This window comes from Capra hircus, chromosome 3 (genome assembly GCF_001704415.2).
Source record: "Capra hircus breed San Clemente chromosome 3, ASM170441v1, whole genome shotgun sequence".
Classification (NCBI taxonomy): domain Eukaryota; kingdom Metazoa; phylum Chordata; class Mammalia; order Artiodactyla; family Bovidae; genus Capra; species Capra hircus.
The window spans coordinates 8663155-8685253 of NC_030810.1; the positions used below are offsets into that span (position 1 = coordinate 8663155).

At 49.2% G+C, this 22099-nt stretch overlaps 1 protein-coding gene across 1 annotated transcript in view; it reads right to left on the minus strand.

Moving 5' to 3' along the window:
* The window catches only part of CSMD2 (CUB and Sushi multiple domains 2), a 616901-nt gene that overhangs the window by 144975 nt on the left and 449827 nt on the right, over nucleotides 1–22099 (minus strand). Inside the window, exons 26-29 of the mRNA XM_018046480.1 lie at nucleotides 17111–17313; nucleotides 11490–11681; nucleotides 5865–6003; nucleotides 1698–1885 (exon numbers count right to left, since the gene is read on the minus strand). Coding sequence (XP_017901969.1) covers nucleotides 1698–1885; nucleotides 5865–6003; nucleotides 11490–11681; nucleotides 17111–17313 — 722 coding nt within the window. The remainder of the gene's footprint in view (nucleotides 1–1697; nucleotides 1886–5864; nucleotides 6004–11489; nucleotides 11682–17110; nucleotides 17314–22099) is intronic.

Consider the following 22099-nt stretch of genomic DNA (forward strand, 5'->3'; position numbering starts at 1 on the left):
GCTGGAGAAATGGGTTCCGAGAGAGAATATCTAACCAAGTTCACAAATCAAGCACAAGATGGAGCTAGGATCTGGATAATGGGGCCTGGGATCATTAGAGAAAAAGAAAAGGTCAAAAAGAGAATAACGGAGTAGAAGAAAGTGAAGTACCCGAGAACCTGGAATGTGTCTCCTGCTGCTGCTGCGACTGGAATATTACAGAATGTTTGCAAGGTGCCAGGCCCCAGACCTGGGCTTTCATGCACGGATTCGTCAAGGACGGTTCTGTGCGGTAGGAATCATCATTTGTCGATGCAGAAATAGAGTTTTGGAGAGGTTAAATAACTTGCTCCAGGCCATACACACTATTGACCCGGGGATTTTTGCAGAAACAAACACCTGTGGCTGGTGATTTGCCATGTAAATGCCGGGAAGGACTGAGGGCGGGAGGAGAATGGGGTGACAAAGGATGAGATGGCTGGATGGCATCATCAACTCAGCGGACTTGAGTTTGAGCAAACTCTGGGAGACAGTGAAGGGCAGGGAAGACTGGCGGGCTGCAGTTCATGGGGTCGCAAAGGGTCAGAAACGCCTGAGCAACAGGACAACAACAACAAGAGGTGAACATGGAAACAGTCCAGTCAGTGGCACTTGGGTAACAAAGGACAGTCATGCGTCTCTGGTCAATGAGTCCTTAAGGAGCAAACACGAGCCCTGTACCTGGTTGATCTGACGTCAATGCTCTTGCCCGAGCAGGGACCGAGGCCTGTGTCCGTGAGCAGATTTTTATGCGAACACAGCCATTGCCCATTCCTTTCTGTTCCATCTTTGGCTGCTTTTGTGCTATAGTGGCATCAGTAGCACGGAGGAACTGTGATATAGACTGCATGGCTCACAAACCTGAACTATTTACTGTCTGGCCATTCAAGAAAAAAAAATCTGCTGACCTTGGCTCGACCCCCATACCCTTCAGCTTGCTTTCATTAATCCAAAAGCGGAATGAGAACAAAAGGATGGGATAGCTGGAGGGACCAGAAAATGTGATCAAAAGGTGTCATTCCGTAGTGACCTACATGGGAGGAGAGTCTGATAGGGAATGGACCCACATATATGGGTGGCTGAATCACTTTGCTGTGCACCTGATATTAACACAGCACTGTAAATCAACTGTACTCCAATATAAAATAAAAATTGGATGAAAAAAAGTGTCAGAAAGTGTCCAGTTTATGACACGGTGCCAGAGGATGGCCAGGGAGCGGCCCTGGGACAGAGATCCAGGCACTGTGACCCCAGGACTCGGGTGGGCCCTGCGTTTATCCAGGAGGGTGGGAGGCTTTGGGGTAGAGAGGGAGACTGAGCCTCACGTCAGAACCCTCAGCAAAAGCAGGGGCGTGGCCTTGAAGATGCCAGCTGACCGCTTGGGCTGAAGTTATGAGACTGAAGAAGATCTAGACTTGACCCCGTAGAAAAGAGAGTAAGTGGGAGTAGTGATGTCAAAAGCAGGTGCAGGAGGAAAGCGAGGCCCCTTTCCTCCTGGGCCTGGGGCAGCTGGGTGTGAGGGCCCACCCCAGGGCCACAGAAAGGCAGGGGCTCTTCAGGTGGCAGCAGGCTCCCCGTGACCCCGTCCAACCTTCTCCTCGCCACACTGCGCCGCCCCCATCCCTGGCCAGGTGTGGTTGGCCCTGCCCACGTTGTCTCTGCCTCCCCCGGCCCCTTACCGGTGTAGTCGATGACAAAGCCGGTGTTGCTCACTGAAGCATCGCTGCGGAAGGCAAGGAAGAGACTGTTGCTGCTGCTCTCGATGCGGCCGGGAAGCTGGGAGCCGTAGAAGCTTCCTATGAGGGGGCTGAGAGAGTCCCGTCCGTCGTAGATATGGAGGAAGTCATAGCCAGGCTCCAAGTTAAAGCTGGGGAACAAACACATCCCGACCCCACCCCGCTGAGGTCACATAAAGGCTGGTACCCAGCCTCGGGCTCAACCAAAGGACGGCCCCCGCCCCCCCCCCCACAGCAAGTCCTCCAGCCTCCTGGTGCCCAATCCCAGAGACCTCCTGGCAGGGATGGAAGGATGAACCCTGCCCCACCCCCAACCCCCCGCCCTGACCTCCCAATGAGAGAGAAGATGGACAAGGCAGGCTTGGACAGAGCCGCCAGATTCTAGCATCAGGGTCCAGAAAGCTGGAGCCAAAAGCCTAACACCCTCTTTTTTTAAAAAAGGTGTTTTAAAAAATTGAACTATATTTGACATGGCATATAAATTTGAGGGGTACAACATGCTGATTGACTACATTTATATATTGTTATATGATTTCCTTTGTAGCGATAATTAGCACCTCTGTCATATCATATAATTATCGCTTCTCTTTAGTGGTTGGAATAATTAAGATCTAGCCTATTAGCAAGTTTGATGATTATAACACAACGTTGCTGTCTATATTCACTACACCGTGCACAGAAGGGAAAATCAGTTATCAGCTCTACACATCGAGGGGTCAGAACCCACAGACCCAGAAGCCAGGCCTCTTATATGCCTCTATTATTCTTTACACTGTCCTAAGCTGCACCTACTTTTCTGAGGGGTGAGAGGCACTCAGGGAGCCATTCACTGGCAGGAAGGGGCTCGCTCTCATGAGGGACCCTCGCTTCATTCATTCCCCCCATCCCCCAGCCAGTTTTCAGCTCACCCCAATCCTGGCTCCCCCAGGTGTGTCTCTTTCTAAGCAATCCTGACCCTGGTCTAGAAAAAAACAACAACCCATTTTACAAACCTTCTTAGCTTAGCAAATTGAAACTTAGAGTTCTTGAGTGTCATTTATCCTACTGAAATGGCTTGAGTGAAAATGAGGGGAAATACCAAGGACCGGCAAGAATGTGGAGCCGCTGGAACGCTCACCTCCTGCCGGCGGGGGTGTGAATTGGTTCAACCGCTTGGGGAGACCGTCCTGCAGTATCTGCTAGACCAGAACCTGTGCCCGCCCTACAGTGCAGCACCTCCACTCTCAGGCATACACCCAGCAAAGGCGACTGGTGCCAACCAAGATGCCAAGATGGAAACCACAGAAGTAAATGGGTTTGTGGAGAACAGCAGTCTGATGCCAACGTGTTCACAGCCCAGGGTTGGGATATTTAGATCCTCCACTTGGCTGGACTGAGAACCAAATGGTGCTTCTACCCTTTAAGACATGGCAGAGACAGGAGGCCATTTACTATCTAGGACATAGGTGGGGACAGAGCTGGCAGAGAGACCGGGGGTCTGGGAGGGCTAGACGTGGAGTCACACACGCACTGGTCTCCCTCCTGCACAGCGCCCTCTCACACGGCTGTCAGTTACAGGGTCACCCCCCATGGCTGGGTGGTATGGCCTTCTCGCCCCCATAGTTCAGTTGCTCCACCTGCTCTTTCAAAGGTCACTGAGGAAGGGTTTGGGAGTGAGTCAGTTTGGATTCATTTCCAAAAGCCCTCCATCTGCCCCCGTGTCTCTGCAACCATGGGGTTTTATCTGAGCACCCCCAGTATGCCGGCCACTGTACAAGATGCCCAGGACGCAGGCATGTCAGACACCATCCCTTCTTCAAGATGGTTCTGGATTTGAAGGCAGTGACGGACGTGAAGACAACAAAGTCTAAAGTCTGTGCAGGCTAGTGGGAACACAGCACCGAGCTCATCAGGGAGGATGGGAGAGAAGTTTGTGCCGGGGCCTTAGAAGATCCTCGGTGATTGGACAAGGAGGAGAAAGGAAGTCACAGTGAGGGGATGAGCAGAAGCAAAGTCACGAAGTATGAAATAGTCTTGGCAACTGTGAGTAGCTCAGTCTGGCTGGAGCTCAGGGTTAGGACCGGGTTGAGGAACTAAGGGGAAAGGCAGGCCGGGGCCAGATGGTTTGGAATGAAACTCAAAAGACAGGACCAAAAATAAAAACCCCAAACAAACAACTCCTCCCCACCCCCAAATTAAAACCGAAAACAATGTCTCCCTCTTACAGAGAAGAGGAAGACTTTGAAGTATTAAAAAACAAGGGATATATCTGTTTCTATCTTTGTTTTTAAACCGAGGTATACTTTATACATGCTGAAATGATCAGCTCTTAAGGATACCACTCCTTCAGTTTTGACATGTGTCTATCAAGACCCAAGGTTTTCACCATCCCCCAAAGTTCCCGGGCGGGGGGCGGGTGCCTTCTCAATCAATCTTCCCCACCCCCAGAAGATACCACTGAACTGACTTTTTATCACTGTAGATTGGTTTTGCTGATTCTAAAACTTCATTCAAGTGGAATCATACTTTATGTACTCATGTGTGTCTGTCTTCTGTCGCTCAGTGCGATATTTCTGAGACTCACCCACGTTGCTGCACGTGTCAGTAGCTCATTCCCTTTTACTGCTGAGTAGTATATCATTGTGTGTTAAAATGGTAAATGAGGTGCATATTTCAGCGTTTTCCAGTGACAGCATCACTCCGACACCGAGCTAGAGATGAGATTGGCACAGAAGGCAAGATGGGGCAGAGGAACCAGTTAGGAGCCTGAGGCAGTAATCTAGACAGGAAGCAGTAAGGGCATCAACCAAGACAGTAGCTGGGAGGATAGAGAAGAGGGGAAAGCGAAGGTTAGCACAGCTGAGGCTCTATGCCTTGGCCACTAGCAGAAGAAGCAGTGAAAATGGACAGTGTGGTCGCCCCCAATTTTCAGAATATTGATCAGCTGGGGGAGAAGCAAGGGGCTTAGTTCTGTATGTGTTGTGATCATGAAGCCTGCAGGTATCAGACAGAGACCGTTCAATAGCTGGCTATGGAGCCCGCAGCCCACAAGAGAGTCTGCGTGGACGGCAGACTGGAGTCTCCAGTTTACAAGAGGTGAGTGAAGTGTTGGAGTGGACGAGCTTGTCCAGGGAGGAGGTGTGGCAGGCAGACAGAGGGGCCTGTGACAGAGCCTGGCCCAGGGCGAGGGGCATGAGAAATAATCCAGAAACTCGCAGAAGAAGCTGGAGAGCCAGAGGGGGTAAGTCCACAAAGCCAAAGGCAAAAGCAGGAGAAGGATACAGGGAGTGATAAAGAGATGTGGTTGGACAAGGGTGGAAAGTGCAGCTTGGTTTGGCAGCCAGGAGTGCAGAGGAGTTGCCAGTGGAAGCAGGGAGTCAGAAACCGGATGTCAGCGATTTGAGAGTGAACAAGAGGTGAGGAAAGGAGAGGAAAACAGAGACAATTCTTATGAAGAGTTTGCTTCTAAAAGAAATCAAGGAGATAGTGTTGGAGCTTGGTGGGGGAGTGGCTAAGAGATTCCTGGGCTGTTCCTAAACTGGAGAGGGTGGTAGAAGAAGCTGGTGAGAGCAGAGGGGGAGAATTCAGAAGAGCAGGGGCAAAACGACCCATTTCTGAATCTTGGCATCTTCAGAGGTTTAAAAAAAAAAGAGAGAGAAATCAAGAATAATAGCTACTTTATAAATTATCATAAGGATTAAATAGGGCTTCCCAGCTGGCTCAGTGGTAAAGAATCTGCCTGTAATGCAGGAGACGTGGATTCGATCCCTGGGTTGGGAAGATCCCCCGGAGGAGGAAATGGTAACCCCCTCCAGTATTCTTGCCTGGGAAATCCCATGGACATAGGAGCCTGGCGGACTGCAGTCCTAAGGGTTGCAAAGAGTCAGACACGACTGAGTGGCTGAGCACAAGGATCGTATACGAGAATACTAGGTATGAAGCCACAGCGCACAGTGCCCGGCACACAGGAGATGTTCAGGGAATGCTGGTGTCTCTCCTCTTCTGGACCCGTTCACTTCCCCTGGAATGGAGTCCTGCTCACACAGGCCCGATGTACGCTCACCTGGACCCAGGTCTGCACCCCGACCTACGCTGAGCCCTCCGTCTCCCACCCGGGGGAAAGGTACATACATGTTAAATACCAGGGCGATGACATAGTCTGGCGAGACGGTCACCTTCCAGTCACACTCCTTGCCCGGCGGGTAGGGTTCTGGGTAATTTGGTGATAGGATGACTCCTGATGGTCCTGTCAGGTCTCCCCCGCAGGGAGCTGAGGAGAGAGGAAGACAAGGGTGAGGCTGTCCCTGGCACCTGGTCACCTTTCCACCAGCGCTGGAAGAGGAGGGACTGCATCTGATCGGCCTGTTAGAACTTGGTTCCAGGGGCTCAGGGGAGGGTGGCGTGCCATGGGGGTGAGGTCTCACGTTAAAGTGATGGAGCTGTTTGGAACTGGAGAAAGGAGGGGCTCGCACAACATTGTCAGAGCACTAAACGCCACCGAGATGTCCTTTTCTAATGGTTAATTTTATGTTATAGGGAATTCACCTCGCTAAGCTATTAAACAACAACGTCAAAATACCTGGCTCTGCCACTTCCTGGCTGTGTGACCTCAGGGAGTTTATTTAACCTCTCTAGACCTCAGTGTCCCTCCTCTTTCGCAGAGGTAACACCTCTTTCATGGAGCGGTTGTAAAGATTCGGGAGATGTCTGTGCAAGCACGTGGCATACTGGACCTCGTCCATGTATGAAGCCATTACTAGGCTTTCAGACGTATGAAATACTCGGTCTCCTTTCAAGGCAGCAGATCCCACTTCCGGTTGAGCTTTATGGGTTATTTACCACTAATCCCAGTGCACTCGGTGTCAGGAGGAGCAGAAAACAACCATGTGTGTCTGCCAAGGGTGCCTGGGCGCCTATGCTGCCAGCGCTCTTGGCACCTGCGTGGGGCTGCAGATACCTTCCAATTTTCTCAGCGGCCTTTGTCCAAGAGAGCATGTGCTCCTCCGTTGTATGGAAATATTACAAATCCCCAATTAGTCCACTGTGGTCCCCCTCCCCTGAGATGACAGGCCTTTCCAGCAGGTGGGGGGGGGGTGGTGGTGGGAAGGTGGCCGGGAATATAGCAAGCTGCTCATCTGGAGCCCTTGCTGGGGGCAAGTCCCAGATCCTGAATCTGGTTCTCCCCCAAAGGGCTGGGTTATTGGACCATAGCATGAGGGTCTGATACAGTGAAGGTTGGGAGGTTGTATGGGGATGTTAACAGGAAAAGATGGCTGAGACTGCAGACATGGCTTGGTCTGAAAACCTCAGGGTACCACAAGGTTGGCGGTAGAGTAGGCAAGCAGTGAGCCTGCAGAAGGGCCAGGGCAGGATGTGGAGGTGGGAACTGAGGGTACATCCAGGACTGGACTTCAGAGCAGCCATTTGCTTGTCCCAGAACTAAGCTTTGCTGCCTCAGTGCAGCTTTTACGAGGGGTGAGCCTAAAGGGCTGGATCAATCCCCAACGGGGTCTCTTTAAAAAATGGTAGGTCTTCGGATGAGGCCATTAAAGCCCTAATGTGGCTGAACAGAAAACCTGAGGGGTCATGAGTAGTGTGGGCTTTTTCTTGTGGGAAGTATTTCTCAAGTCCCAACTTGAGTACCAGACACACTCCAGCGGACACCTGTGGAAACACAGTGGTACTGCCAGGAAGAGCAGAAAACTCTGCTCGGGGCAGTGGTCCCAGCTCCTGGGGCATCTTCCCAGTGCTCCCTCCGCTAGGGGAAGGGCTACCAGGCTCCACCGTCCTTCACAGCCCAGAGGTTCCTTCCCGTAAGTTTGCACAGATGAGGTGAATCTGCATATTTCAAAACCACTCCCCCTATTTTTCCACCAACCCCCCAAATGCTCTCAGTCTATTTGGGTTTGAGGCCCTGCTCTGCCCCAGCTCCCTGCGTGATGGCCCCCCAATATCAGGCAGTCAGGCATCTGCTTCCCACCCAGGACCCCGGCGTGGGCCTTGTCGCTCTTGGCCAGTTGTTCTCAAGGCTGTGGCTGGACTCCTGGGATGCTGCACCTGCAGGGTGGTCAGGTCCTGCCGCTCGGGTGGGGCTGGTTGAGGGGCACAAAGTCCCCCTTCCCCTTCTGCTGCTGCTGCTGCTGCTGCTAAGTCGCTTCAGTCGTGTCCGACTTTGTGCGACCCCAGAGACGGCAGCCCACCAGGCTCCCCCGTCCCTGGGATTCTCTAGGCAAGAACGCTGGAGTGGGTTGCCATTTCCTTCTCCAATGCATGAAAGTGAAAAGTGAAAGTGAAGTTGCTCAGTCGTGTCTGACTCCTAGCGACCCCATGGACTGCAGCCTACCAGGCTCCTCCATCCATGGGATTTGCCAGGCAAGAGTACTGGAGTGGGTTGCCATTGCCTTCTCTGCCTTCCCCTTCTAGGCCCAGGTATTGGCCAGGAGGACAGCTGAGCTGCTGGAGATTAAATGAAGCCTTGGCGACAAGCCAGGGGCACCCCATCCTGTCGAGTCGGTACTCAGGGCTGGGCTTGGGATGCCAAGCTGGACCCAGGAGCCAGGTCTCCCTTCCAACCCTGGGCACAGCCTCACTCTGGCCCTGTCCACTTCCCACTATGAGTTAGAGACAGAAGACAGGCTCTGCCCTCAGATCCAGGCTTGATCTTGTGAACCACCATGGCCAGGTGTGAGTCGGGGAGACAGGCACTGGTCACTCCAGGTGGCTGAAAAGTGGGCCAGCTGTATCGAGGGGTGAGAGCTGTGGAAAAGACCATTGACCTTGACATTATACAGTCCTGGGTTCAAATTTTGACCTGGCCTCCTCCTAGTTGTGACTTTGGGCAAAGCTATCCCACCTCCCTGAGCTCCTGTTTTCTTATCTATACAATAAAATTTAAAGAATAATGTCTATAAAGGCCTCTGACATACATAGTGTTTACTATGAACCAGGCATGGCTCTAAGCGCTTTATAGCATTAGCTTATTCAATTCTCCAAACAACCCCAGGAGCTGGGTACTATTATATTCCCTGCTTTACAGGGCAGGAAACTGAGGCATAGGGAGATGGTATGATATGTCTAAGGCCACACAGCCTGTCCTCGTGAAGCTGACTTGAACCAGGCAGCTGGAATCCAGAACCCAAGCTCTAAACTCACTGCACAGTGATTTCATTCATGAAAATGTAGCCACATCCATGGAGAAGGCGATGGCACCCCACTCCAGTACTTTTGCCTGGAAAATCACATGGATGGAGGAGCCTGGTGGGCTGCGGTCCATGGGGTCGTGAAGAGTCGGACATGACTGAGCGACTTCGCTTTCACTTTTCACTTTCATGCATTGGAGAAGGAAATGGCAACCCACTCCAGTGTTCTTGCCTGGAGAATCCTAGGGATGGGGGAGCCTGGTGGGCTGCTGTCTATGGGGTCGCACAGAGTCGGACACGACTTAAGTGACTTAGCAGCAGCAGCAGCAGCAGCCACATCCAGCCCAGAGCCTATGGTGGGGAGGATGCTCACAAACGCTTGTTACCTTCCTTTGCTTCCTCCCTATAATGAAAGGGCATGAAGGCCAGCCAGACCCATCCTGGCAGACGGCCAAGGGAGCTGGAAATGAGGAGGGGCTTGTCATTTCCAGAAGAGGCAGACGCTCATTTAGTTGCGAGGAACATTTCCCCACGCCAAGCAGAGGAGAATGGGTAATGAAAGCCAAATTAACCTCTCTGCCCTGCCGGCTACACATGCACTGCTCTCGCTGGCTCAGCTCGGGGCCTCCCCCTGCTCCAGCCGGGGCAGCCTTGTGTCAGGACCCTCTTTTCCGAAAGACAAACTGAAGGAATCCCAGCCTGAGACAAGGCTGAATTTGGACGGCGCCTCAGAGGTCGTCTGACCCCCTCATCCCCCTCGCCTCATTAGAATTCCCTCCACCGGATGGAAGTCTGGTTCGGGAAAGGGAAGGGAGTCCAAGAAACGTGAAAGAAGAGAACAAAGAAGGGAAGGAAGGAGAGCGGAAGGAAGAAGGAGGAAGAGAGGACAGAAGGAGAGAAGTGACTATTTCTTGAGGTCAGGGTTAGTGCTGCCCCACCCACAACGCCACGAGGGAAGCGTGTTTACCTTCACTTTACAGATGAGGAGACCGAGGGTCAGAGAGTTGAAGCAATTTCCCCGCAGCCACTGAACTAGTAAACAGCAAAGCCCCGAACCCCCCCGACCTGTCTTCTTCAATATCCTCTGCTCTCTCTCGGTGGATCGCAGCTGCAGTTGACAAGCGAGCGGGCTCTGAAACCCAGGCCTCGCCTTCCTGTCCACGGCACTTGCACTGAGCTCCTGCCACACACACCCATGTGAGTCCTCGCTGCCACCGAGGGTCAGCACCCAGTGCTCGCCATCAACGCCAGGCCGCAGGGCACGGCCGGCAAAGGCCAGTCCTCAGCTGCCTGGACGGCACCTCCCACTGAGGCTGCATGCAAAGAGGGGGCTGGGCATCACTGGGGTGGGCACTGCTGGGGAGCATCTCAGGAAGTCCCTGGAAACCACTCTGGGCTGGGCGTCAGCAGCGTGAAAGGCGTCGCGTTCAGGCTGATGTGGGGGTGACTCTTGGCACTGCTGTATCCTGGCTCTGAGTTGAGACAAGATATTCAAAGTTCTCAAGTTTCAGTTTCCTCTACTGTAAGATGAGGGGATGGTGCTCACTACAGAGAGCTGCAGGGAAAGCTAAGTGAGGTTGGTGAGGAAACGTCCAGTATGGGCCTGCATGCAGGAAGGAGCCCAGGACTCCTGGTCTCACCTACCATCCATTGGCGACACAGTACAGAGCTACACTCTGTGTTTTGCCTGAGGAAAAGAGCCATGTGGCCCTGGAATGTCTGTTTCTATCGATTTCTCTTTCTTTCCTGTCCTCCTCTCCTTTCAAGTTCCTTCCTCCTCCCACCCTTCAGGAGCCAGAGAGCGGGACTGATTACTCAGGCCCCAACCTGCACGAGCTACGTGACCTTGGACACACTGCAGACCCTCCACTTCTTTATCTGTCGAGTGGGAAAATCTAAGGGTTAAGGACAGAGCTGGAGAACCAAAAGCCACGTAAGCAATCATTTCCTTGTGAAGAAGAGCAAAGGTCTTCCCTTTACATCCAGGCCTGTGAGTGCCCTCCCAGTGCTTCAGGTAATAGAAGGGTCATTTCAGAACCTGGGGACCCTTGTTACCCAAGGTGACCCATGGTCCTCCTCCCAGTCTATATGGATTGGGCCAGGAGAAAAGGGACAAACAGAAAATTTGGGGACCATTTTGGAATGGAAAGAATTTGTAGTGTGTAGAGTGTGAGTGAGGCTTCCCACGTGGTGCTAGTGGTTAAGAACCCACCTGCAAATGGAAGAGACATAAAGTTTGATCCCTGGGTGGTGAAGATCCCCTGGAGGAGGGCACGGCAACCCATTCCAGCATTCTTGCCTGGAGAATGCCATGGGCAGAGGAGCCTGGCAGGCTGCAGTCCATAAGGTCACAAGGAGTTAGACACGTCTGAAGTGACTTAGTACGCACAGCACACGCACAGACACAGGGTGTGAGTGTATGACTGTGAGTGTGTGTGTGTGTGTGTCTGTACATATGCAGGCAAAGCAGAGTAAATGTGGAGGCTTCTGCTACTTTCAGCTATTCTGACTCTCCTGGACAGACTCCAAATGCAGCTGCCACTTAAGGGTCTGGGAGACCTGGAGGATACAAGTGGTGGGACCAGAGAGCGGGGGTCACACTGCAGTTGCTCCCTACCGATGCAGGTCGGCGGGCTGGGCTGCCAGAAGAATCTGTTCTCGATCTTCACGCAGCTGATCTCCGCGCTTCCCTGCAGCGCGTAGCCGGGGTCACACTGGAACACCGTGGAGTCGCCGGCTTCCCAACTGTCGCCGCTGCGGCTCCCATTCTGGGGGATCCCAGGGTCGTTGCAGGATGTTGCTGTGGACACTGGGAGAAGAAAACAGAGGAGAAAGTTGCCTAGGTGTCTGCCAGACAGCGAGGCTCCCAGCTCCCCACGCTCACTGATGCCACATTTCCATCGCCAAGGTCTCTGCCAGAGTTTCCATCGCCTCCCGCCAGTATCAGCAGCTGCAGCAGCAATGCCACCACCTCTGTTCTCACGCCCGTTCCTGCCACCTCCACCACTGCTCCTGCCCGTCACCTGTTCTACCCGTAACTTCACCATCACTGTCGTCCGTCTGTCATGAGACACTATGCTACGAGTTAAGCATAACTGCCCTGCTACGGCAGTAGAACTGAGTTCAATTTGATTTAACGACACAAGCCTTGTTACAGGGAGCTTTCCAATTCTGCAAAATGTCGCTAACATGGTCCGTATGAGGGAGTGACAAGGTAATTAAGAATAAACTCTAATAATGCAATCAGAAAGGTCTGCGAGGGAGTTTGGGAGTTGGCCTGCCTGCACGCTGAGTCGTGGTTGAGAAGATGCTGGAGTTACTAAGGTCAGACGAAGGTCATATTCTCCCTTGCATGGCAACCAACCCATCACTCATCAGACTGAAACAGAGAGAAATCTGGTGTTTACAGCAAGTGGCATGGTAGAGTTCAAAATAAACATTACTAGCTGGAATGTTTTAAAAATTCAATAGACCTAGGAATTTGGGAGATATTTGTAGTCTAATATCAGACAGCATAATATAGAGAAGCCCGTTTATTTTAAAAGCAAACATCAAATAAATGATGGAAAGGAGGAACAAATGAATAAAAGCACGACTGAAGGAATAAATGGACAAAATGCAGGTGAGAAAACACACCAAAGGAAAGAGTATGAGAGGAAGCCCAGAGAGAGGGTTCTGGGGCAGCCGCATCAGCCCCTGCTCTTCCAGGGTCCCCGCCTGTGTCCCGGTGCATAGACTGTACTCGGCAGGCCCTGGGAATAGGGGACTCTGGGGCACACAGGATCAATACAGTCATTGGCTTGGAGAGTCATTTTTTCTCAGAAATTCTGGGAAAAATAACTTTTACATGAAAACAAACAAATTTATTATGGAATAAAATGTAAAATTCACAGTAGTTCTTTTTTTAAAGAAGATTTTAAACATGTGGACCATTTTTTAAAGCCTTTATTGAATTTGTCACAAGGCCGCTTCTGTTTTATGCTTTTTGGCCATGAGGCATGTGGGGTTTTAGCTCCTGGATCAGGGATCAAACCCACACCCCCTGTATTGGTAGGCAAAGTCTGAACTAACCACTGGGTCACCAGGGTAGTTCCCACATTAATTGTTAAGCAAACCAGGAGGACTTAGAGAGAGTTTATGCTTTCTACATCCTCCAGATCTCTTGGGACATGCATCCACTCTCTTCTGTTACTCGGTGCAAAAGCCCAGGGCAACTGTACACACTGATATCATTAATTATAAGGTCTAGGATTGCATGGGAAGGTCCTGGAGCTGGAGTGCCTGACAGTACACAAAAAACTGAGGCCCACAGCCAAATCTGGCTGCGTGCCTGTTCTTGCAAACAAAGTTTTACTGAAACACAGGGGTGCTCAATTGTAAACATGTTGTTTATGGCTGGTTTCATGCTCTGATGCCAGAGTTGAGTTGTTAAGACAGAGATCACGTGGTCCACAAAGCCTGAAACATGTACCACCTGGACTTATACAGAAAAAGCTTGCCGACTCCTGGTTTATGGTACCTTAAAGTCTCCTCTTTCAAAAGCACATATTAAAACCTGTCCTTTGCTTTGATCCAGCTTTAATCATTAACACCCTCAACGATCTGCTATCGCTGTGTTTCAGCCACAGTTGTAAAATCTCCCTCCAGCACAGCCAGCCCAGTGTTCTCTCTCTCCGACATCCCCGCCCCCAGGGCCTTTGCACCTGCCACCCCTTCTGCCTGGAATGCTCTTGCCATAGGTCTTTCTATGCCAGCTCTGTCTTGTCATTCAGTTTTCAGCTCCAACATCCTCTCCTCAGACAGGCTTCTTTGATCACCTTCTTCTGGGCTTACCCTTTAACCCCTTTCCATCAAATTTGTCGTATTACCATGCTGTGTTCCCTTCATAGCACAACCTGTAATCATCTTGCTAGTTCACATGTTTTCCTCTTTATTGTAGCTCATTGTGCATTACGATGGGAACAGAGACCTTGGCTGTTTTGCTTCCAGCTGTATCTCCAGGGCCTAGAGTGGTACCCGGCACACAGTGGTGTTCAGTAAATATTTCTTGGGTGAATAAATAAATGAACAAACCATCACCATCAGACACTTACTGAATTTATTTATAAAGCCAAACAAGAACCAATCTTCTCCCTTCCCAATTAAAAACAGACTTAGCTTTCAACTCCAGCTTTACAGCATATACATGTAAATGATTCTCTGGAAGAAAAATAGCTCACTGTTCTGACCATACAGGGGAGGCAATGGAGTGCGATGATTAAGGGCCTAGGTTTCAGAATCAGACACAGGGAATTTGACCCAGGCTCTTCTACTTATTAACTCTAGATGACCTTGTATGAGAAACCTCTCTGGTCCCCACAGCCCACATCTGCAACAACATGGATTAATGATGATGCCCGTGCTTTATGGGTTTTGTGAAAATTATAAGAGATAATGTCGCAGAGAGTTTAGGGTGGTGCTGGCTCTATAGATGGCCGTGATTATGCGTGCCTCTCCTTCAGGGCTCCCTCTCACTTTTTATTCATTTTCACTTTCTCCCTTTAATGCTCCTGAATGTGAGCTGCTCAGCAAAGCCCCCAGGGAGAGGCTGGATCCATGTGGTGCAGACAGGATGTTCGATGTTACACAGTCGTGTTTACTCAATAAAGCCAAGCCTGCACTAATCATCCCTGGCATTTCTGTACAATCCCCTGTCAAACACACACGATAACGTTAACGTGGGGTTAGCCGTTCCCTCTTCCCTAGAGCAGTGCTGGTATTTGCTAAGTGATGACAGCAACAGGGAAGGTGACCTTTCCCAAACCTCGGGTATACCAGCACGCCAGGCCAGGTTGGCATGGCCTTGCTGGAGCCTAGACCAGGTAGTTCTGCCCACTCCTCTCTTTGTGGACCTAAGTGATACTCAGGGTGACTTGCCTAGGGAAACCCTGTGTTAAGAGAAAGCCATCCATTGTTGATGTCTTCATGTACCCAGTGGTCTACTGAGTAGTGAGTGGGCTCCTGCTGCAGGAGTCTGATGAGGGGCACAAGGCGGCCCCCACCCCCTAAGAGCTTCCTGTGGGCTGGCAAGTAGGTGGCCAGGTCCCCAGCAAGGCCGAGTGCTTAGAATTGGCAATGTGCTGAAGAAACAGAAGTGCTGGGGGTCCAGGAGTGACAGCAATCTATTCTGAATGGGGAGCTTAGGAAGAAGCGGCATCTGAGATGAACCATGAAGGAGGAAGAGAGCGTCTATGAGCTGAGCAGTGCGTGAGAAAGTAGCTGGAGCTGCTGGGTGAAGGCATGGCTCACGGCGCCCAGGGACTCCAGCCCACGTGGCAAGCCTGAAGACACGCTGGAGGTCAGATATCGCAAATCCGTGGGGGAAATCTGCCAGTACAGTGATGGGCCTTTTGCAAAACCGTACCCATCAGCTTCAACACAGAGAAAATACATATCTGGCTTAATTATTCCTAATTCTCCTTTCCCCAGTGAATGGACTGAGCTGTCTCTTTAGCATTCCACTTGCCTTGCTACTGGGAGAGCTTTCTATGGCGTATGCCAGCAATCTCCAAAAGTTTGTTTCATGAAATGCTAGTCTTTTGAGATAGCCTTAGAAAAAGTCACGCACGATTAAATATGTTTGAGAACTGTGGCTTGCCCAACACCTTCAGAGTTCATCTGCATTAGCAGAACAGATGTTCTCGGAGGCTCCAAATTACAGATAATCTCTTTAGGTCTGCCTCAACCTAAGCACCTTCCTGACATAATTTGATCAGGCAGACTTCCTTTTTCTGCAATACCAATGATCTGTCCATGGACCTCATGGGGACAGATGTCGGGAAATGCTTATCTAAAATGACTCTTGTGGCCCCACAGTGGGACTCTAATCTTAGGTCAGTTTGGTGTTACTAGGTGATCACCAGGGGCCCTCCTCTCCCTGGATAAGTGGGTGCGGGCTTTCCAGTAAGAAGACTCCCAATGAATCCCACAAGGAGCTATTTCTCATGAGGCTGGCAGCCGGCGTGAATGTTAAGTGGGCAAATTACTGAGTACATAGAAACATGGTCCTGGAGACCCTCATGTGTGCCAGCCCCCCACCCCACACTGCTAAATGCTGGTCTCCATGGGGAAGACAGATGCCTAAAAGAGCTGGAAGTAGGCTCTGTAATGCCATTACAGTCTTACTGGTGCTAGAGATATACCCAACCACCCTTAGCTGATCTATCTACCAGGTGAGAAAGTGGAGGCAAAGCCACGGCCCAGGTGCCACACAGCCTTGCTCTGGCCATCACCATGGAAACCACCCCCTCACACCCACCGTGGAGTAAGGAGATGGTAATGAGACAGCTGCTGTATACTAAACATAAGCGTAGACAGAGGCGGAGTCACCCGTGCAGGCAGGTGAGTGATGGAAGAGGCGCTTCAGAGGATACGAGATGATGCATCGCAGGAGAGGCAGGACCAGCACAGACACGAGCTCTTATCGGGACTCGGATGTCTGAGCACTGCCCATTTTTGGTAGCTCTCTGTGACGCTCCTCCATCCTTGGCTACCGCAGTACGTAAGTAATTGAATTTAGATTACTCGTATTTGGCTCCCAGTCCCTACTGAGACCTGCGCTAAACTAAGAATCAGAGAGTGGGGTGTGTCAGGTCAGTTCTTCCGTGACTGCGCCCCAACCACTGTCAGCTTGTTCCTGCCCTGCCTCCCTCCACACACTCCAGGTTTCAGCCAAGGACAACCCTCGACATCTGAAGCCCACGATCCTGTCTCTGCTCCTCTTCACATGCCCTTCACACCCAAGATGCCCTTTTCTCTCTTACTCATCTGATAAGGACCCAGGAATCCTGCAAGTCCAACTCCACAGCAACTCTACACCCACGTCATAACTGACCACACTCTCCTTGAAATACTGTCTATTCTTCCGTAACTTTTACTCATCATTTGGGCCAAAGCTTGAGCATTGCCTTTCCTGGAACAACTTCCTTGATGTTCCAAGGTGACCACTGTAGTTCACACTTCTCTCTCCACATACTCGTCGATTGGCATGGCAGTGTCTATTCGCCTGCCTGTCTTCCCTTTAGAGTAGGCTCAGCACGGATGTTAGTACCAGCAATGCCCATAAACCAGGCACGGAGCAGATGCTCAACAAACATCTTTACCCGAGCGGAGAGATGGTGGAAAGAGGGGACCTGAGGGAGGGGGACGGGGAGCCGAGGCAGGACTGATGGAGGCAGGTGGTGGAAGGCAGGCACAGACCTGAGAACTGAATGGCGAAACCCTGCTTGCTGGTGAAGAAGTCGGTGCTGAACTGCAGAACGACGGAGTTGAAGGTGCTGTGCAGGTCCTTGGGCAGGGCCGGGCCACTGAGCTCCTTCAGCAGGACCCCACTCTCCACCGGCCCATCCCAGATGCGCAGAACGTCGTGGACCTCCTCCGTGTCGAACACCAGGAAGTGGAGCCTGCATGGAGAGAAGAGGAAGGTGGTCACGCAGGGCTCAGCCCCTTCTTTCCAGTGGTTTCCCGTCAGGGCAAGTCATACACCGAAGAAAGACTTGCAGGAAGGAACAGGAAGCGGTGTCCGGCAGTTATGCTCTCAGCTTCCATCTAGACTGCTCTGCCCACTGGGGGTCACTAGAAACGGGGACAAGAGCGAGGGAGGCTAGATTTTGTGCATCTGGTTTCTTATTATGGAGCCTCCTGTTTCCATCTCCTCAACTCTACACAGCAGTCCCCAGACCTCACTCCTGAGTCTAGTCTGGAAAGGGATGCTGAGAAGGCAAAGTCCGGGAAAAAACAAATACTCAGTCAAAATCCCAGCAGGTTATTTGTGGATATTGACAAACTGACTCTAAAGTTTATATGGGGAGGCAAAAGGCCTGGGAGAGCCAACACAGTATTGAAGAACAGGTCTGGGGAACTGACACTCCCAGACGTCAAGACTTATTAGCGAGCTACATTAATCAAGACAGTGTGATGTCAGTGACATAACAGACAAATAGATCAAAAGTCCAGAAATAGACCCATATTAATATAGTCAACTGATCCTTAACAAAGGAGCGAAGGCAATACAATGGAGCAGAGAGCGCCTTTTCAACAAATGGTGCTGGAACTATTGGACATCCACGTGTAGAAATAAATCTACACACAGACTTTATACCCTCCACAAAAATGAACTCAAATAGATCCCAGACCTAAATGTAAATGTAAAATTATAAAACTCGGAGAAGATCACATAGGAGAAAACTCAGATGACCTCGATTATAATGATATAATATTAGATACAACACCAAAGACAAGATCCATGAAGAAAGCAGGTGATAAGATAGACCATTAAAATTAAACATTGCTGTTCTGCAAAAGATAACAAGATGCCAAAATCCGAGGATGCTCAAGTTCTTCATACAGAATGGCCTAGTATTTGCATAGAACATCCTCCTGTGTGCTTTGAAAACTTTTAGATTACTTGCAATACTTAATACAATGTAAATGCCATGTAAATAGTTGCCTGTGCAGGGCAAATTCAAGTTTGCATTTTGGAGCTTTCTGGATTTTATTTTTTGTTCTTTTTTTACCATATTTTCCATTTGAGGTTGGTTGAATCTGTGGATCTTGAATATGTAGATATGGAGAGTCAAATGTATAAAACTTAACAGTAAGAAAACAAATAATATGATTAAAAATGGGCTAAACCTTACCAGATACCTCACCGAAAAAGATATATGAATAAAAATGGCAAATAAGCACATGAAAAGATGCTCTACGTCACAGGTCATTGAAAAATGCAAATGAAGACAGAAGCAGTAAGATACCACTACACACCTATTAGAAAGTCTAGAATCCAGAACACTGACAGACGCTGATGAGGCAGTGGGGCAGTGGGGACTCTCATCATTGCTGGTGGCAAGACAAAATGGTACAGCTTCTTGGGAAGATAGTTCGGCAGTTTCTTACAAAACTAAGCATACTCTTACCGTATGATCTCTGGATTGCATTGTGCCCCTCAGTATTTACCCAAAGGAGTTGAAAATTGATTTCTACACAAAACCATGCACACTGTTGTTGGAGCAGCTTTATTCATAACTGCCAAAACCTGGAAGCAACCAGGACGTCCTTCAGTAGGTGAATGGGTAAATAAACTATGGCGATCCAGACAACAGCATAGTTTTCAGCCCTAAAAAGATATGAGCTATGAATCCATGAAAAGACATAGAGGAACCTTAAATGCATATTACTAAGTGAAAGAAGCCATTCTGAAAGGGCTACATATTGTATGATTCCAAATATAGAATACTCTGAAAAAGGCAAAACTATGGAAATAGCAAAAAGATCAGGGACTGCCGGAGGCTAGGTCAGGGAGAGGGGAAGAACTGGTGAGCACAGAGGATGTTCAGAGCAGTGGAAATACTCTTATGATACTATAATAGTGGATACATGTCATTACACATGTGTTCAAACGTTTAGAATAATGGGTATGAAGAGTGACCCCTAATGTCAGCGATGGACTTTGGGTGATAATAATGGGCCAGTGTAGGCTCATCAGTTGTAACAGATGCGCCGCTCTGATGGGGGATACTGGTAACGGGAGAAGCTGCGCATGTGTGTGTCAGAGGGTCAGTGGGGAATCTCTGTGTCTTCCTCTCAGCTTTTCTGTGAACCTCTGCATGCTCAGTTGCTCGGTCGTGTCTGACTCTCTGCGGCCCCGTGGACTGCAGCCTACTAAGCTCTTCTGTCCGTGGGATTCTCTGAGCAAGAATACTGGAGTGAGTGCCACTTCCTTCTCCATGGGATCTTCCCGACCCAGAGGTTGAACTCTCATCCCCTGTGGCTCTTGCATTGGCAGGGAGATTCTTTACCACTCAAGCCGCCTGGAAACCTAAACCTGCTCTAAAAATCTAAGTCTTAAAAAAAAGTGTGTGGTGGGGAGCAAAGGTCATAGGTAACGTTAGCATCTTTGGGAAGCTGGTCCAGATGCAGTGGGGGCAAGGGTGAGCCTACATCTTTGTATCCCAGAATAAAACTTGGATACCAGCGTGTCTCTCTGTTTCTCTCTCCTAATGATTTTTTTTTTAATTTGAAATAATTTTAGACTTACAAAAAAGTTGCAAAGATAACATAGAGAATTCTTACAGACCCCTCACCAGCTCTGCCACTGTTAACATCTTACATTTTCCTGTGTACACTGTCACAACTAAGAAACCAACACAGGTACGTTACTGTGATCGCAACTCCAGGCTCAATCTGGACTTCATCGCTGCCACTGATGTCCTTCTGACCCAGGAGCCAATCCACTCATCACTGTTGGCGGTTTGGCTGCGAAGTTGCGTCTGACTCTTGCGACCCAGGGACTGCAGCCTGCCAGGCTCCTCTGTCCATGGGATTTCCCAGGCAAGAACACTGGAGTGGGTTGCTATTTCCTTTTCCAGAGGATCTTCCCAACCCAGGGATTGAACCTGGGTCTCCTGCATTTGCTTATGGATTCTTTACCGCCGAGTCACCAGAGATTCTCCCCACTTATCACTATATCTGTTTAAAAATGTCTTTTAAAATTCTAAAAATAAGACATGCTTGAGGCAGAAAAAGGCTAACAATATACAGATGTCCTGAATTTTTAAAAAGTCTCACATCAACCAATCTGTTCTCTAGAACTTTCCACGTGATTTTAGGTTTGTGGCACATTCTTCCAGATTTTTTTCAATGTGGATACATCCCCCCACCATGGGGACTATATTTTACACAGTTTTGTGTAACTTTCTTCACGTCATACTATATAATAGAGAGCTACATCTGCTTCATTTTTTTTCCCATAGAAAGGTATTTGGCTATATTTCACTATTTCGTATAATACTGCAAGGAACATACCCATCTTTATGCAGTGTTTTTCATTTACGTTAAGATTTCAGTTGGATTGTAGGAATAATTTGGGGGTGAATGGGTATATATTTAAAATGATTAATAAAAAACCTGATAAATTATTCTCTTAAGTAATTGTGTCAACTTGCAAAATCATACGACTCTTCTCTCTAAACTTCCCCTTACAAACATCAGATATTACAATGTAAATATATTCTATATTAAAATACTTGCCCATCTGCTAAACTGAAATGGAATTGCACTAGAGTTTTAAATTTAGATAATTTAGTAAGGTTGCATCTCTTTGCATATAGTTATTGGTCATTTGTATATATTCACACCTCTTATCCATCTTGAGTTATTTGTCTTTATGAATTCTGTTCACACATTATAATTTTAAAATATTTATTATCCTTATACACATATATTCCTTTTTTTTTTCATATATTCCTCTTTGTATATTTGTTGCTAACATTTTTTCCTAGCATCTGGTGTCCCCTTTTCCTTTAAATTTTGCTTGTGGTGTCCTTTATGGTATAGGAGTTACTCATTCTATGTAATCAAGTATGTTAATATTTTCCCTTAAGGATACTAAATGTCATGATAGGCTTGGGCAAACCCTCTTCTTCTCCCAATGATTAAAAAGCAAAACTTTAATATTTTCTCAGAAGTTGTATAGTTCAATTTTTCAAGGGTTATAGGTTCATGATTTTCCCAAATGGGCTACCTACTCAAAGTAACCTCTTCCATATTCTATCTAAATGCTCAGCTTACTTCCTTCTTAGTATTTGTTACAAACAAAGGTCTGTCTAGTCAAGGCTATGGTTTTTCCAGTGGTCATGTATGGACGTAAGAGTTGGATTGTGGAGAAAGTGAACGCCGAAGAATTGATGCTTTTGAACTGTGGTGTTGGAGAAGACTCTTGAGAGTCCCTTGGACTGCAAGGAGGTCCAACCAGTCCATCCTAAAGGAGATCAGTCCTGGGGTTCATTGGAAGGCCTGATGCTAAAACTGAAACTCCAATACTTTGGCCACCTCATGTGAAGAGTTGACTCATTAATGGGAAAAGACCCTGATGCTGGGAGGGATTGGGGGCAGGAGGAGAAGGGGATGACAGAGGATGAGATGGCTAGATGGCATCACCGACTTGATAGACATGAGTTTGAGTAAACTCCGGGAGTTAGTGATGGACAGGGAGGCCTGGCGTGCTGCGATTCATGAGGTCGCAAAGAGTCAGACACGACTGAGCGACTGAACTGGGCTGAACTAACCTTAGTTTGTCGATTTGTTCACCACCCCTCTCCCCAACAAGAACATGACTTTCGTGTGTGGGTCCTGTTCACCATGGTAGCCCCACTACCTGGGCTAGGTCTGACCCTTCCAAGGATGCTCACG